The sequence below is a fragment of the Lacerta agilis genome, chromosome 14 (assembly GCF_009819535.1).
Source record: "Lacerta agilis isolate rLacAgi1 chromosome 14, rLacAgi1.pri, whole genome shotgun sequence".
In the NCBI taxonomy this organism is placed as follows: domain Eukaryota; kingdom Metazoa; phylum Chordata; class Lepidosauria; order Squamata; family Lacertidae; genus Lacerta; species Lacerta agilis.
This window is the reverse complement of record NC_046325.1, coordinates 15,582,361-15,598,298: the sequence shown is the minus strand read 5'-3', so window position 1 is coordinate 15,598,298 and position 15,938 is coordinate 15,582,361. Positions and strand designations below refer to the sequence as shown.

Below are 15,938 nucleotides of genomic sequence, written 5' to 3'. Positions count from 1 at the left end.
CATTTATTTTCTGGTTTCTCACTCAGTTTAGCTAATTCACCATTTAAAAAGAGAGCTAAATCGACCCTAGCTGAAAGGGAGCAGTGAGCAACCATTAGATCTCCCAAAATTAATACAAACAGCAAATAGCTGCTGGTTGAGGGTATACCCTGCAATGGTAGGGAGTGGGTTCGTTTGTGAACTAATTCTCGTCCCTAGGAAGGATGGAGATGGAGCCACCAGGGGGCGAGTCCAGAGCAGGCCCACTGTTGCGGTCTGGCATGTTTTTGAAATGGCCAGGGCGACAGAGACCAGCACAAAAGGGGGTTGGACTGGATGACCCTTGGGGGTTTCTTCCAACTCTTAAGATTCTGTGAACGTGGCCCATGGTCTCTGAGTCTGTTTTTGACACACATAGTTAAAAGGATCCAGTGATGTGAAATACTCTGAACCAAGTTCCCTGGAGAGATGCCAAAAGACCAGATAGATAATCTGACCTGTTGTACAAAAAACACACCACAATTATCACTTCCCCACCCCTGCCGCCAGGCTTGGCTGTCTGGCAACCCAGACTCTGCAGGAATGGGCAGCCGACTGTATTTGCACAGTTGAAAGTTTGTTGTTGTTTAGTCGTGTCTGACTCTTCGTGACCCTATGTACCAGAGCACGCCTGTCTTCCACTGCCTCCCGCAGTTTGGTCAGACTCATGTTGGTAGCTTCGAGAACACTGTCCAACCATCTCGTCCTCTGTCGTCCCCTTCTCCTTGTGCCCTCCATCTTTCCCAACATCAGGGTCTTTTCCAGGGAGTCTTCTCTTCTCATGAGGTGGCCAAGTATTGGAGCCTCAGCTTCAGGATCTGTCCTTCCAGTGAACACTCAGGCCTGATTTCCTTAAGAATGGATAGGTTTGATCTTCTTGCAGTCCATGGGACTCTCAAGAGTCTCCTCCAGCACCAGAGAAGCGGACATGGGGCAATGGATTCAAACAACAAGAAGATTCCACCTAAACATTAGGAAGAACTTCCTGACAGAGCTGTTCGACATTGGAATTTGCGCCAAGGATTGTGGTGGAGTCTCCTTCTTTGGAGGTCTTTAAGCGGAGGCTTGACAGCCATCTGTCAGGAATGCTTTGATGGTGTTTCCTGCTTGGCAGGGGGTTGGACTGGATGGCCCTTGTGGTCTCTTCCAACTCTATGATTCTATAATTCAAAAGCATCCATTCTTCGGCGATCCGCCTTCTTTATGGTCCAGCTCTCACTTCCATACATCACTACTGGGAAAACCATAGCTTATGTTCAGCCTTCAACTTGAAAGTTACCCCCAGAAATACACAGCTCCAGAATTCCACCCTGGCAGGCAAAATCTTTGACAATATTTAGCAGCGTGGCATCAACCCCAACCCCCCAACCAAACCAACAATTCATTAACAAAAACAAATAACATTTCACGCAGAAGACTGGTAATTTGAGATGAGCTTTTAATAGAAGACATACTTTTTCTTAAAAAGTATTCTTTTTTTCTCTTTCATTTTTTTTTAACAAAAAAAGGAGCAGGATAATTGCTATGGCCCTTTACATCAGGATAAGAAACTCCAAACAGATCCAAGTCAGCAATGGTAGGGTGGGGAGAAGGGGGGACAAAAAGATTTGAAATAAAAAAAAATGCAAACCCCCTGGGTTTGAGAAAAAACAAAATCAAGTCGCTTGGAATAAAATGCTTTTGTTAGAAACAAATAATAATAATAATACAGAATTAGAACAAATTAAGACAAGAAACCACCATGCAAAACAAAATATTATTCAAATATATATATATTTAGAAAGACAGCCCCCACCCCACCCCCAGTGCCAGTTCCTGGAGCCTTAGGACCAGGCACAAGTGGATGTTTATATTTTGAGTCCAAGCTAGGATTTGCAAACCCTTCATTTTGAACTCCTTAACAAGGCAGGCATGGAGAACCTTTGCCCTCCCCTCAAGATCATAGCTGTCAACTTATTCCCTTATTCCGAATAGGATTCCTCGCAAGAAAAGGGAAAAGTTGACAGCTATGCTCCAGATGTTGCTTAAGTACAACTTCCAGGGATGATGGGAAGCATAGTATAGCAACATCTGGAGGGTGCTAAAGGTTCTCCACACGTCTTAGGTGCAGAAACAAGCTGGATTATTATTTTTTGGTCTCACTCTGCCCATCTGCTGTTAGCTTATATAAGGTGCACAGTGGATCTATTCCAAAGTAATGGATGTAAATTGTTGGCATCCGTCTGCCTCTGGAGACAATGGAGGAGAACATCTTTGGGGCTGAAGTCAATCTGCTGGAAGGTTACAGCACCCAAATGTAAAACTCTTTGCATATACTTAAAAGTGCTTTATATTACTAAGCTTGAAACCCTACGGGCACTTACCTGAGAGTAAGCCCCCTTGAACACTGTGGGCTTTGCTTCTGAGTAGACATGCATAGAATCGGGTTGCACGTTCCACAAGACAGCTCATTGTCAGAGCCTTTCCCAACTGAATAAGGGGAGGAGCTCCTTTGTGCACCATTGTTAAGGAATTAAAATCAGAAACCAAAGTGAGCAAAAAAAGAAAAGAGCCCCTGGATAATTAGGGACTCTTAGCTTGCCTGTTGCACCTTGAGATAAGGACTGCTTCACACGCTGTCTGTATGTTCATATGTGGAAGCAGTCGAAACTCCCAGATTTGCAACCGTGGCAAGCAACGCTCTTGCGCTTTTCAGGCATGGCTGTGTATGAACTGGCCCTGCGTAGTGGTGATAAGCAGTGCCAAGACTTCGAGAGAGAAAAGCAAAGCTGTTGCTCCTAAAACGGGTGAAGGTGAGCGAGGATCAGAATTCATTGTGAGCAATGAACCTGCTTGTGAACCCAGGCTCACAGACGCACCCAGTAGGATTTGGGAGTAGAGGACCCCCCCTCCCCCCACATACTAAAAGCATATCCTGGTGTTTTCAGCAAAAGGGGAACCAGGACAGTTTGGAAGCAGCTGCTTATTACCGTTAGCGTTTTCTTCATTCTTCGTGCTAACCCACAGCTTTTGCACCAGAGTTCAAATCCCTCAAGTAAATCAATATGATTTCTGCATGTAGGCATATTTTGCATTGTTAACTCAACTGCCTGCCTCAAGCTTCTGGGGTCTTTTTTATTTTTTAAGCAGAACTTGAATTCTGGTAAGGAGCCATACAGGAATAGGAAGAATTATCAGGTGCAAAAGCAAAGGCAGGCAAGTAGCTAAGAGGGCACAGATGCAGCCGCCTCTGAACACCAGAGGTTTCTGCAGACGTTCATCTGGAAGTTTTTGAATGTATATCCACAACTCACAAGGACCAGCAACTTGGCTTGTTCTTTTACCCTCTCTTGGATTGGAGGAGGAGGAAGAAGAAGAAGAAGAAAAAGGGAATGCAGAGAGTCCCCAGAACTCAAATTCTGTGCCTGGTACATAGCAGAATTCCACACACACGTGCAATCAGGCAAGATGAAACTGGCCAGCTTGTGGCCTGTTGTTGCTATTGAATCTACAGGGTTTGCAAATCCTGGCTTCCTCATGCAACCCACCACCACAGCAGGTTTAGGGATGGTGGCAAGAGAAGAGGAGGAGGAGGAGGAGAGGTCAAAGTGCTCTTGGCTGCTGACAACGATATGCAGAGAGGGCGAGATCCAGATCCCAGTCCAAAACGAGAGAAGGCAGGCTGAGATGAATGGTTTCCAGTTCATTCCGCATCTCCCTTTGCCCACAGTCTGGGCAGGTGGGAGAGGCAGGTGGGAGGTCCAGAGAGTAACTCCAGCAGGCGAAGGTGTGCTGGAGAGAAGCCGCCTTCCAGAGATGATTAAAAAAAAATCTCCACATGTATCCTTCATGTGAAGGCATCCAAAGGACTCCTACAGCTCCCACATCACCCCCCCCCCCCCGGGAAGAAGGGAAACGGAGACAAGATGCGAGTGGCTGGGACTAAACAGGGAGCAGAAGGCCCCCAGACCTGACACAGCTGCCCCTCAGTGCTGAGAGCATAGGGTCTCCCTGTGAGAAAGCAGCTGTCTCCAACCAGGGCTTGGATGCATTTGGGTGCCAGGCAAAGGGATTGATCGCTGCATGGAACCCAAGAAGCAGGGCTGCATCGCTGGACAGGGCCATCCCTTCCCCACCCCAGTCTATGTACATTTGCCACTTTGATGCCCAACCTTTGATATGTATATTTTTCCTTAGTAGTGGGCAAGGAGTTCTTTATATATAACAGTACTAGAGCTGGGAGGAGAGAAGAGAAAGATGATTTTTGGATGGGGGAGGGAGAGAAGGTGCAAGAGAAGCAATGGCTATTTTGAGAGTTGGATTTTCCTTTTTCTTTTTAAAGGGATATAGTTAAAATCCTGACCCCTGAACCTCCCTCCTCCCAGATTTCCCACCCCTCAGGGGTGGTTGATATTAAAGTGCAGCCTGATAAGAGAGCTGGGAGACCCTTGAAAGAGAAGCCAGAGGGTGGGGGCAAGTGTAGGTAGGGGGTCAGACAGTGTGGCAAGGTTGGGGTTCCTACTCCCAGCCCCTGGTCTTGAGATCCACCCCCCACCCCCTGGGGTCTGACATCCCTGCCTCAGTCACTCTGGGCTGGCTCCGCAGGATGTGCCGGCTGCTGTCCCTGAGAGGGCGTCAGGGGTGTGGGAGGCTGGTGGTTTGCAGACGGAGAGTCGCTCTCCGGGTCTTCGGTCTCCTCGTCTGAGACGCCGTCAAGGCGGAACACCTGCCGCACGGTTCGGGTGGTGAAGCTCAGAGGGGTGCGTCTGCGAGGGAAAAGGGAATCCGCATTAGCACTGCAGCGGGCATTTGAGTATCAACTCCCACCACCGCCACCCCACAAAAGCTAGCCATGCTCCCAGGTACTCAACTCCCTAAGCTGGGATTGGCAAATGCCAAAGGTCCTCCCCTAGCGCAGGCATTGGGAGATGTTACTGGGCTGCCAAGTACCATCAGACCCAGCTGGCAAGGCCAATGGTCAGGGAGGATGGGAGCTGCAGCCCAAACAACATCAGGAGGGCCACTGCCCCGTATTCTTGTTCTGGCGCAACTCAAGCTTCTCCCTCCAGCAAGCATTTCTACGGCCACACTGCTGATCCATGTTTATTTTGCTCCTGCTAAGCCTGCAGAAGTGGCAAGCTCCTTGCCTAGTGCACATACCCCCAATGCCGTCCCGAGTGCTCCGCTGAAATCTGTGCCAAAGCTGCCGCTCAAAATGGTCCATGCTGAGCTTGCGCCATAGAGTTGCAAGGGACAGGGCAACCGTTTCACCACTGCCTGCATCCCCGGAGCATCCTTGCTAAGAAACGGCAGTACTTCCCTTTTGGGCAAGCGCAACTGTGCTTGCATTCTGCCAAGAGGCTTTCCAAATTATCTACTGGCATCAGCGTCACCTGCTAAATGCTGCCCGGGACATTACTGCAAGGGGCAACCCTAAGCTCCTTCCTTCTCCAAACTATCTGTGGCATTTCTAAATGGACCATCTAATTCTGGATTCTCCCCCTCCCCTTTTGTTTTGCCTCTTTCGATTTGGAAATCATGTGGATGATGGCACAATTGCCAAGAGAGAAGCAGCTACTGCTTGGGGAGAAAGTGCCCACAGGGTCTGCTCTCTCTCTCTCTCTCACCTACATCACGGTGGGTAGCTGGAAGCTCTTTGGATAGAAAAAGTGAGCCTACCGAGGTTACAACAAGCACACCTTGCCTACAGAGCATGAAGCAGACAGGAAGAGAGAAGAACCAGCCTTACTGGGGGCTTTTTCCTGTCCCCCTCTTCCTGGAACAGGGGCAGCTGGAAGCTCACAACCATAGCAAGCGCCTTCACAGTAGAAGCACTCCCCCTGCCCACACCCCCTCCAGCTAAAAGCGCTCCCTTAACTGAGAGTCAAAAGTTGCCAGGGATGTCAGCAAGCACTCCTGCTCTCCTCTCTACAGCAGCCATCAGGGCAGAAACAGGCATGGCAGGGTGAGATCCAGGGTCAGATCTCCCAACAACAACTGATAGAGCTGGTGCTCAGCTCTCCCCTGTTTTACAGCCCCCCCCCCCCACCGCTCACAACATGCTATTAAGTATTGCTGGAGGGATGGGCACAAAGGCAGTTATGGCCACATCACACACAAAAATCAGAGTGTAGTGGTCCAAATGTCAAGAGTAGGATGTACACTGCGCATTTAAAGCACACTGCTTCCCCACAACGAACCCTGGGAACTCTAGTTTGCTCTAAGACGGGCTACAATTCCAAGCAGGTTTTTTTTTTTTTGAAACCCTTCAGTTCCCAGGATTCTTCGGAGGGGGTGGGGGAAGTGACGTGGTGTGTGCACAGCGGAAGGGAGGAAATCAGAATGCGGATCTCCCATGACAAATCTGTTCCAGCCCTTAACCAGGAGAGGGGAAGCCAGAAGCTTCTGTGCGGCAACTGCACGTGCGTGGGCGAGCACACACACACACACACACACACACACACTCCGAAACAGCACAGCACACACATGCAGAACAACAGGGGAGAGAGAACGTACTTCTGCTGCCGGCGCTCTAACTTGCTGTTGGGCCAAGGAAAAGATGGGATGTAAACAGAGACAAAGAAAAAAAGAAAGAGAGAGAGAAGTGCAAGCATGAACGGATGATCTGGAAAGAACTCCACATGGAAAGAGATGGGAAAGTTTCAGGAGAAAGTATAAACAGGATGGGGAAGTGAGTTGGGTTCCCTAGGTTCCCGTGCTGAAGAACCAGGGACTAATTGGGATATGTGCTTGGAAACACAACTGTAACGAGGGGGCTGAAAATGCTAAGAGATATTGGGGAGCGAAGGCTGCAAGTATAAAAACAAGTATAAAATCTGGCCTACAGGAAATCAAATATCAAGGCCACTGCCTGGCTCCAGTTCCCCACCTCTTGTGCCAGGGGGGAGCAGCAGCAGGAGTGGAGAGAGTCAGGCCTGAACCGTTTAAAATAACTGCGTGTTTTTCTAGTGCAGGCGTATTCTAAAGGTTCTAGTTATCCAGCGTGGATCCATTTTGTGTGGGCGTGTAGGGGAGACTTTCTGCATCAGTTTTCTCCTCTTCAATTTCCAAGGCAACCTATGCTGAGATGCAAGGGATGGAATGATGCACTGAGCACCCCCCACAGAGACAATCGTGGCCAACAGCAGCTTCTCATTTCCCCAGGCTTTGTGAATGCCGCCACTCTAGGCATTCTGTCTCTCTATGGTCATGACTGGGATGAAAATTTACCTGAAGCCAGGGCTGCCATACGCCCAGAATTTCCTGGGCATAGCCGGTATTCAGCCGTCGCTAACAGTGTCTGGGCAGAAATCGCTGAAATGTCTGGGGGAAATCCGGACATATGGTAGCCCGTATCGGTAGTGTAGTGTTTTTTGGGGGTAAATTTCACTTTCTGAAATGTGGCAACCCTACCTGAAGCTATATTATGTAGCATATTGAGCATTATGTTTAATCCAGGTCTAGCGATTGTGGATATATGAGAACAGCAAAAGAAAGAGAGACGAAAAGGAGAGCGTCTAAGGGCATGTGGGGACGGGAAAGACATGGGGGACATTCAAGGCAGGGGCAATCTACCCTCAGCTAGCTGTGTTGAGGGCCCTATATTGGGATCAGAGCATCTGCAGAAGGTCTCAAATTCAATCCCGGACATCCCCAGATGGCCTGAAACCCTGGAGAGGCACTGCCCATCAGTGAAGGCAACGATGAGAAAGACGGGCCATTGGTCTAAGGCCTCCTATGTTCCTAGTGCTAGGAACCCTAGTCACAAGGCATAAGGTGGAGGGTCTGAATCTTGAAGAAGCCCCCTGCACCCGGTCCAAGCCCCCGCTCGTCTGTAATAACTTTGCTCACCTGAGACGATTCCGCAGGCTGGTCACCTCGCGGTTCATGGACTCGGCTGACTCGGTGACGTCCTCAAGTTCGCGCTGCATGCGGCGGCGGCTGGCGTTGGCCCGCGAGGCCTCCTCTTCCGCCTCTTCGAGCTGCCGCTTGAGTTGTTTTAGCCGCAGGTGGCTCTTTTCGACCTGCCAGAAAACGGAGAGAGAGAGAGAGAGAGGTCTAAGGTGAGCAGAAAACGGGATCCTCAAGGCATGCAAATCTTCCAGGCAGCTTGGTGCGTTAAGTTTAATACGGCTACTGAACCACTATCTCACCCGCCCGTTTTTCTGACTTAAGCAAACGAAGTCACTGAGGTCAAGATGCAGGACGTGGGGGGAAGTGTTTTAAATACTGTGTGGCTGCTTAATTTGTAAACAAAGGCTAAAAAGATAAATAAAACAGTATGCATCTGAAAAATAGGTCCGTGCAGAGCAGCCTGAAAACCTAGCGTTAAATAAAAAGATGGCAGGGTTCAAACATGCCCTGAAGCTGCAAGCCTTGCCCTGGAAAACTTATAAATGGTGAGGGCAGGTGTTTTGCTCATGCTCAGAGGTTTCATTGGCTAGTTCTTCAGCCTTTCTGAAAGATGAGTCCCGAGCACTGAAAATATGCCCCAAGGCTCAAAATGAGGGTTGGGTGGGGAACACAGACGTCTTGGCCATACCTGATCTTTGTACTGATCTGTGTTCCTCCTCTCTTCATCCACTTGCAGAATCACCTCCTTGAGTTTCTTCTCTGCCCTCCGCACAAGTTTCCCTGATAGAATCCTCTCCCTAAAAAAACAAAAAAACAGAAAATATAGGAAGGAATCAGGGTGGGGGTGGGTGGGAAAGAGTTGTTATTTAGTCTGGGGATGTTCCTGGACACCAGCATTGCTTAGGAGGAAGCTGGGGTGCCTTTTATCTAGGTTAGGCTATTTTTCCAGCTGTATCCATTCCTGGGGATATTAGATATGACGACACGTTCCTTAGGGCTGTTCTACATGTCAACGTCTGCTCATACTTTTTGATAAGCATGCTTAAAGTTGCCAGTTCTATTTTGAGGAAATTAATTCTTAAGGTTTATTTGTCCATTCCCACTGCAAATTCATTCATGGTCACTATAAGAGTTTTCCCCATAGCTCTCCCTGCAACATAGCTAACAAGATAGGGAAAGATAAGCAGTTTGTGCAAATCAGAGAATTTAAATGTTAAAAAATGTGGAGGAGACCCCTAATTAATGGCCTGGGAGCCTCTGATGTTGCCCCTTCCCTAGAAATAATCAGGGTGAAATTTTATTCAGTAAACTAGGTGGGGGAATACTGGAAGCCCATGTGAGAGCAGTATATATGCATGATACATTTTGTGTGTGTATTAACACCACACTTTTATTCCATCCTTCTTCCAAAGAGGTCAAGGTGTTGTTTATATGTGGTGTTCCCCCAACCTTATCCTTACAGCAACCCTTGAGGGAGGTTAAGCCGAGTCACATTAGCCGACTTGGCAAGCTTTGCAGTCGGGCAGAGATTTGAACCCGGGACACATCAATGCAGGCAATGTTAGAAGAGACACCAGGAGATCTCCCACTCGTTTTTTTGTCTTGTTTGTCATCTGATGTTGCCCCTTCCCTAGAAATAATCAGGGTGAAATTTTATTCAGTAAACTAGGTGGGGGAATACTGGAAGCCCATGTGAGAGCAGTATATATGCATGATACATTTTGTGTGTGTATTAACACCACACTTTTATTCCATCCTTCTTCCAAAGAGGTCAAGGTGTTGTTTATATGTGGTGTTCCCCCAACCTTATCCTTACAGCAACCCTTGAGGGAGGTTAAGCCGAGTCACATTAGCCGACTTGGCAAGCTTTGCAGTCGGGCAGAGATTTGAACCCGGGACACATCAATGCAGGCAATGTTAGAAGAGACACCAGGAGATCTCCCACTCGTTTTTTTGTCTTGTTTGTCATTTAATGGGGCTGCAGTAGAGTGGTGCTGAACAAAGGGGGAGTTTAAAACACCCCCTTTCGTGCCGTTTATCCAGCCTAAATCTACTTAGTGTCAGTCTGGTGTAACAGTTAAAAGAGTACCGGACTAGGACCTGGGAGACCAGGGTTCGAATCCCCCATGAAGCTCGCTGCCTCTTAGCCTAACCTACCTCACAGGGTTGCTGTGGGGATGAAATGAGGAGTGGAGAACCATGTACTGTACACCACCTGGAGTGTATATCAAGGTGGCATATAAATGTAGTAAGTAAATGAACAATAAATGTGTCCAATCTAAAGCTGTTTGTCATAAGGGCGGGGGGGGGGGATAGCATACAGGCTCCTTGTCTCATTTTGCACTATGTCCAGCACTTTAACCACTCAATACCACACCAGCTCAAAGCACTGGGTGTGTGGGTGTATTTGCCACCTTGGATCCCAGGGCTCTACCTGGACTCCTGCTCCAACTGCTCCTCCAACTGGGCCACCTTGGACTCCAGGGTTGCGATGGCCATCTTGTACTTTGACTTCACAGAAGAGTCCATCTCTCCCAGCTTGGCTCTCAGGTCTTTGTTCTGGCGCTCCAGCTGCTGCCGGGAGTTCTCGGCCTTCTGCGAGAAGCTGCGCTCCGCTGCCAGCTCCGTGGTGAGTGTTTCCACCTGCAGAGAGGACACGGGAGATGGGATGTGTGTGTCAGGAGGAGGTTCCAGAGCCACGGGGCCAGGGAGCCCAAGCCATAAGAGGGCCTGCTGCAAAAAAAAGGGAGGGGGACTCACCTGCATGCTGAGCTTGCGGTATCGGTCATTCATCAACTCCATGTTGCTTTGCTCCTCATCCAGCTCTTCCTCCAGCTGACCGATCCTGGCCTCAAGGTGGCGCTTTTCATCCAGGAGAGCAGACCTGAGGGGCGTAATTTTGGGAGTGAGGGCCATGGCACAGCAGTCAATCTCTGGAGGAAGCCCACCCAAGGAACATCCTGCCATTTAGGCTAGAGCCTTTAGCGCCACTGAGACACTGCTTTTCTGCAATCGGGTGGAAGCAAAATTAAAATAGGCTTCAGCCTCCAACCAGGCATGGCCAAACTTGGCCCGCCAGCTGTTTTGGGACTACAATTCCCATCATCCCTGACCACTGGTCCTGTTAGCTAGGGATGATGGGAGTTGTAGTCCCAAAACAGCTGGAGGGCCAAGTTTGGCCATGCCCGCTCTAATCACTTCCTGTTCAACATGGCGGCGGCAGCGTTACCTGGTGAACCAACCCTTAATTGATTCTTAGTCAGTTCCTTCCTCTGGGCGGGCGGGGGGGGGGGAGCCTTCAATAACTAATGTCCACTCCTTGCTCCCTGCCTCCATTTTACAGAAAACACTGCTCTTTTACTTAAAAACTGAAAAGGGGAAATTGCTTATTGAGGTCCCTTCTTGAAAGGCAGCTTTGGCACACTAGCCCTGGAAAACCGCAGTAATATTTTGCTTATACACACTGGACGTGGCGCTACCACTGCGTTTTTAATTTTAAAAAACTCGCAACAGGTCACATCTGAAAATAAAGGACATGAGTACAACATAGGAAAAAAACACCAGGTGCAATCATTTGTCAACCGTGTCATCTGAATTCTCTGTACAAAGCGAGTGAACAAACCATGGCAATTCCAGATTAAAAGGCAAGCTTAGAAGAAGCAGCCCTGATCCAGGTTAATTACCCCTAGAGCAACCTTCGAAAGCTAACCATTGCGTCTACACTGGCTGCTTGCTGAGCAGATTCACACAAAACACCATCATCCGCTGTGCATGCTCAATGGAATCAAAGGAGCATGGGAAATGGGCCCACTCACTTGCCGCTGTTCCCATTGGCCAGCTCATCCGCCAGGTCGTCCCGCTCCTGTTGTGCCTGCCTCTTGGCTCGCTCTGACGCTGCCAGTTCCTGCAAGTGATGGGAAAAGATCAGCAGAAGGCAGGCTGGATGTGGATGGGGAGGAACAGGTCAAAACAGGAAAGAGGGTATCCTTCCCATTAGCCATTGATTAAAAAACAGTAGCAGTGTTTCATACCCATTCTCCTGGAATAGGCTCAAGCTCTGTGTGTGTGTGTGTGTGTGTGTGTGTAATAGATTGATATAGACAAACACACACACACGTATGTTCTCACTGGTACACAGGAATGGCAGTCAATCTGCCGACACTCCGGGTACATTTATCAATTTAAGAGCCCTTGCAACCCCACTATAAATGTGTGCGTGTGAGAGAGAGGGATCCTGTGATGTAGGTCACGTTGACAAGAGAGATGACTTGCCCAATGTCACTCAGTGAGCTTCATGGCTGGGGAGGATTTCAACCCTCTGTCTACTACATCGGTTTGGTTAGCATCCATCTGTCTTGGGAGACAACGGAGGAGTGTGCCTTTAGGGGTCAACCTGTTGGCTGAAGTCAAACTACAGCTGTGGCTGTAGAGACCGATTGGCCTGAAGCAGAAGTTCGGCCTGCTTTCCGAGTGCTTGTCCAAACCCCATTGAAGCAGGTGGACAGCGGTGGGTCAGCAGTTTATTGACCGGGGTTTGCCTGGCTTAAAACGGGCAGTAGCTGACCAGTGAGACATTTTGATCTCTCCTTATACCCATCACGTTGAGCTTATAACTGCTGCCTCCCACATTGTTTTTGCAGCATTTGCAGTGACCTCTCTATAGCGCAAGCCTAGGCATTGTATATGGATGTTGACACGCCCCCCCCCGGCCTCATTGATGTGGTCCAAAGGAAAGGAAAGCAATATGTTTGGCACCAGGTGTGGAGTTGCCAGAAGGAGAATTGAAAGGAGCGATCCAACTGCCTTGGGGACTCCACTCCACTGGCTCAAGATGGGCTCAAGCTGGCAGCAAAATGGAAGGGTGTGCGCAATGGATCTGCCCGGACCCCTGCAGCGCTGCCTCGCCACTTCCTTCAGGAGGCTCCACAGAGCTTCACCCCTCACCTCTTGCAGCTGCAGCAACTCTGCCTCCAGGTTCTTCAGCTTCTTCTCGCTCTCGCGGGACTGAATGAAGATTTCTTCACGGGCTGCACGGGCCTCCTCCACTTCCCGCCAGAGCTCCTTCATTTGGGCCTGGAATTGGGAGGGGAAAGATGCTTAAAAACAGCACAATCTTGACTCCTTATGCTAAGAACATAAGGGAGGCTGAGGAATCACCACACACATGCACACACACCTACACCCGCCCTCCCAGGCAAGTGACTGTATGGCAATGCCCTAGTCCCCATACCTTACTGTAGGGGAAGCTATGACCCATCTTGTTGTAGCTGGACTACAATACCCACAATGCCCTGGACCACTGGTCATGCTGGCTGGGGCTGATGGGAGTTGCAAGTCCAACAACACACAGAGGACTCCCATGTTGTCTACCCTTGCCCTACCTGTAGCTAAGCCTAAGGAGGGGTTGTTGAAATAAGACACACAGTCTTCCCCCTCTTTATCCCAGTCCACTGCTTTCTCAGTCATCTCCTGTGTGCTGAATTTTTAGACTGAAAGATCCTTGGAACAGGATCCTGTCTTTGTACGTTCGTGTAGATTGCGCATCGAGGGCACTGTCTAAATAATATAACCAGGGAATATCTCATATGGTCCTCATGCCACAAATATAAAAGTGACATAAAAAGATAATGCGTTTGTTTTACCCCTGGCCGCTCGGACTTGGCATTTCAGTTTTTTCTGCCAGAGTGACTGTCCAGAATCGAGTGTACCGAGAATCAAGAGACACGCTTATTGCGAAACGCCAACATCCAGCTATCTCTAAACAAGCAGCTACTATTTTAAAAGTTTCACATCTCCCTTATGATATAAATATTGATTGGAATAATAAAAAAATCCCCAATACAGGAGACAATGGTGTATTGTCAGTGGTGTTGCATTTTTGTAATAACTATCCGTTGGGAGATTTATTGGACCAGTTTTCATGTACCTTCTTATATATGTGCATTGTTTTGGCTGCATGGGTTGGTTGCGGAGAAACATTTGTTAGCTTTTGTTGCTTGTCTTTTATTAAGTTTTGAAAATATAGTAAGGATATTTTTTTACAAAATTAAAATGAGGCCGTGTCTCCCTTCCTTCCTTCCTTCCTTCCTTCCCTCCCTCCCTCCTTCCCTCCCTCTCTCACACACACCTGCAATTTTCGCAGCTGTTTCCCTGCTTCATCCCTTCCCTTGTTGGCCGCATCCAGCTGTGCCAGCGCCTCCTGAAGATCCAGCTCCAGCTTCTTCCGGGCTGCAAGCGCTTGGGCCCGTTGCTTCCTCTCCGCGTCCAGTTCAGCCTCCAACTCCCGCACCTGGGGATGCAGCAGCAAGAAAACGTCAAGAGGCGAAACATCTGCCTCTCTGCTTAGCACAGATAAGGCATCCGGACTGCCTTGTTGAGTCGCTGTTCTGTTGGGATTTTTAACATACTTCAACTGAGAAAATGAACGCTCAGCTGAGCGATTTGTGACCTTGAATGTTAAAAAATCTGGCAACGGAAAAAATTCCGTGGTGCCCCCCCCTTCCGTTGATGCCCTAAGCACGTGCGGATTTTGCTTCATGGTTAATCCATCCTTGCCCGCCCACCTCCCATGAAGCCTCAAAACCACCTTGTGAGAGATCATTTGGGTTACGACTTGCACGCATCCATCTGAGTCTGCCACCCTCTTAACTGTGGCACCACACTGGTCCTCTTATGCAAATATGGGCCCTTTCTCCACTATTCTTGACACCTTTTGTTCTAGGTGCACGCACGCACACGCACACACACACACACACACACACACACACACACACACACACTTGGGCAAAGGCTGATGGGGACTGAGCCTTCCCAGCCTCCCTCCCCACCTGCTTCCCAAGCAGCTTCTTCTTGTCATCGTTGGCATCGTCGCGGTTCTGCAGCTCCCTCTCGTGCTGGGCCTTCAGGGCCTGCATGTTGACCTCCAGGCGGAGCTTCCCGTCCTCCGTGGCCTGAAGCTCGTCTTCTAGCTCCTCCAGGTGGGCTCGCATTTCCTGCACCTGTTGCTCCAGGGCCCGCTTCGAACGCTCCAGCTCATGCACCTGATGGGAAGAAGCGGGGGTGAGGTGTTAGGGGAGAAAAGCAGGAGGAGTGGGGAGGCCGGTGGCCCTACAAACATTACTGGGCTACAGTTCCCAACAACCCTGGTTATTGACCATGCTTGCTGGGGCTGAAGGGAGTTTGAGTCCTCCAACATGTAGAGGGCCACATGTCCCACACCCCTGATGTAAGGGATGGAGTGTCGTGATCACACCGAGGGGATTGTAGTGGAAAGGCTGGCTTCCTGCCAAGGTATCCGTAAGTTTGCATGAAATCCCATATGCCACAGGGTTTCCCAAACTTGGGTCTCCAGCTGTTTTTGGACTACAGCTCCCATCTTCCCTAGCTAGCAGGACCAGTGGTCAGGGATGATGGGAACTGTAGTCCAAAAAACAGCTGGAGACCCAAGTTTGGGAAACCCTGCGGCATATGCCAAGCAAGCAAGGAACATTCCATCAAATGCTAGTGACTGTGCTGAAATCTTAGAAATCTGAGGGTTCAATTAAAAAAAAAAAAGATTTGTGGGTCTTGCTGTTTCAAGGGAGAGAAGAATTTGTTTCAAAGGAAGTGGCAGCATGAAAAAAAACTTATCGCTCTCTTTACTTCCTGCCCCCTTCTTCAGAGAATGAGAGCCTGACCTCTCAGCACCTTCCTGCCCTACTGTTGCCCACTCTTCCCTTTCCCAGCGGACCCAGGTGTCCGGGCTCCCTTACGTTCTTGCCGACGTCGTCCTTGGAGCTGACCAGGTCGTCCATTTCTGCCCGAAGCTGCTTGTTCTGCCTCTCCAGCTCTTCCCGTGTCTCCAGAGCCTCTTCCAAGGCACGGCTCAGCGAGAGCACCTTGGTCTCCTTCTCCCTGGAGTCTGCTTCCGCTCGGTCCCTTTCCTCGGCGTAGCGGGCAGAGATCAGCTTTTCCTCGGCCAGCATCTGTCAAGGATCCAAAGAGGCCTCAATGTAAACAGTGACCAAGCTGTCCTTGACTGGGCAGGGGAGAATTGGGTTCAACTTAGGATTTTGGGGGGATGCCAGACACAGCAGAGAGAGAAAGAG

At 49.4% G+C, this 15,938-nt stretch overlaps 1 protein-coding gene across 13 annotated transcripts in view; it reads right to left on the bottom strand.

The window, feature by feature from the left end:
• Nucleotides 1–4,487: 4,487 nt before the first annotated feature.
• LOC117058865 (myosin-10-like) overlaps nucleotides 4,488–15,938 on the bottom strand; it is a 59,171-nt gene continuing 47,720 nt past the window's right edge. For 7 of the 13 annotated variants that reach the window (XM_033170266.1, XM_033170273.1, XM_033170269.1 and 4 more), the window contains 11 exons: nucleotides 15,603–15,815; nucleotides 14,679–14,891; nucleotides 13,979–14,140; nucleotides 12,796–12,924; nucleotides 11,667–11,755; nucleotides 10,612–10,735; nucleotides 10,286–10,494; nucleotides 8,540–8,648; nucleotides 7,849–8,021; nucleotides 6,514–6,537; nucleotides 4,488–4,763 (listed from right to left, as the gene is read on the bottom strand). In XM_033170266.1, the coding sequence (XP_033026157.1) occupies nucleotides 4,577–4,763; nucleotides 6,514–6,537; nucleotides 7,849–8,021; nucleotides 8,540–8,648; nucleotides 10,286–10,494; nucleotides 10,612–10,735; nucleotides 11,667–11,755; nucleotides 12,796–12,924; nucleotides 13,979–14,140; nucleotides 14,679–14,891; nucleotides 15,603–15,815 (1,632 nt within the window). In that variant the 3' untranslated portion in view covers nucleotides 4,488–4,576. The remainder of the gene's footprint in view (nucleotides 4,764–6,513; nucleotides 6,538–7,848; nucleotides 8,022–8,539; nucleotides 8,649–10,285; nucleotides 10,495–10,611; nucleotides 10,736–11,666; nucleotides 11,756–12,795; nucleotides 12,925–13,978; nucleotides 14,141–14,678; nucleotides 14,892–15,602; nucleotides 15,816–15,938) is intronic. The other 6 variants (XM_033170270.1, XM_033170274.1, XM_033170279.1 and 3 more) reach the window with 2 other exon arrangements.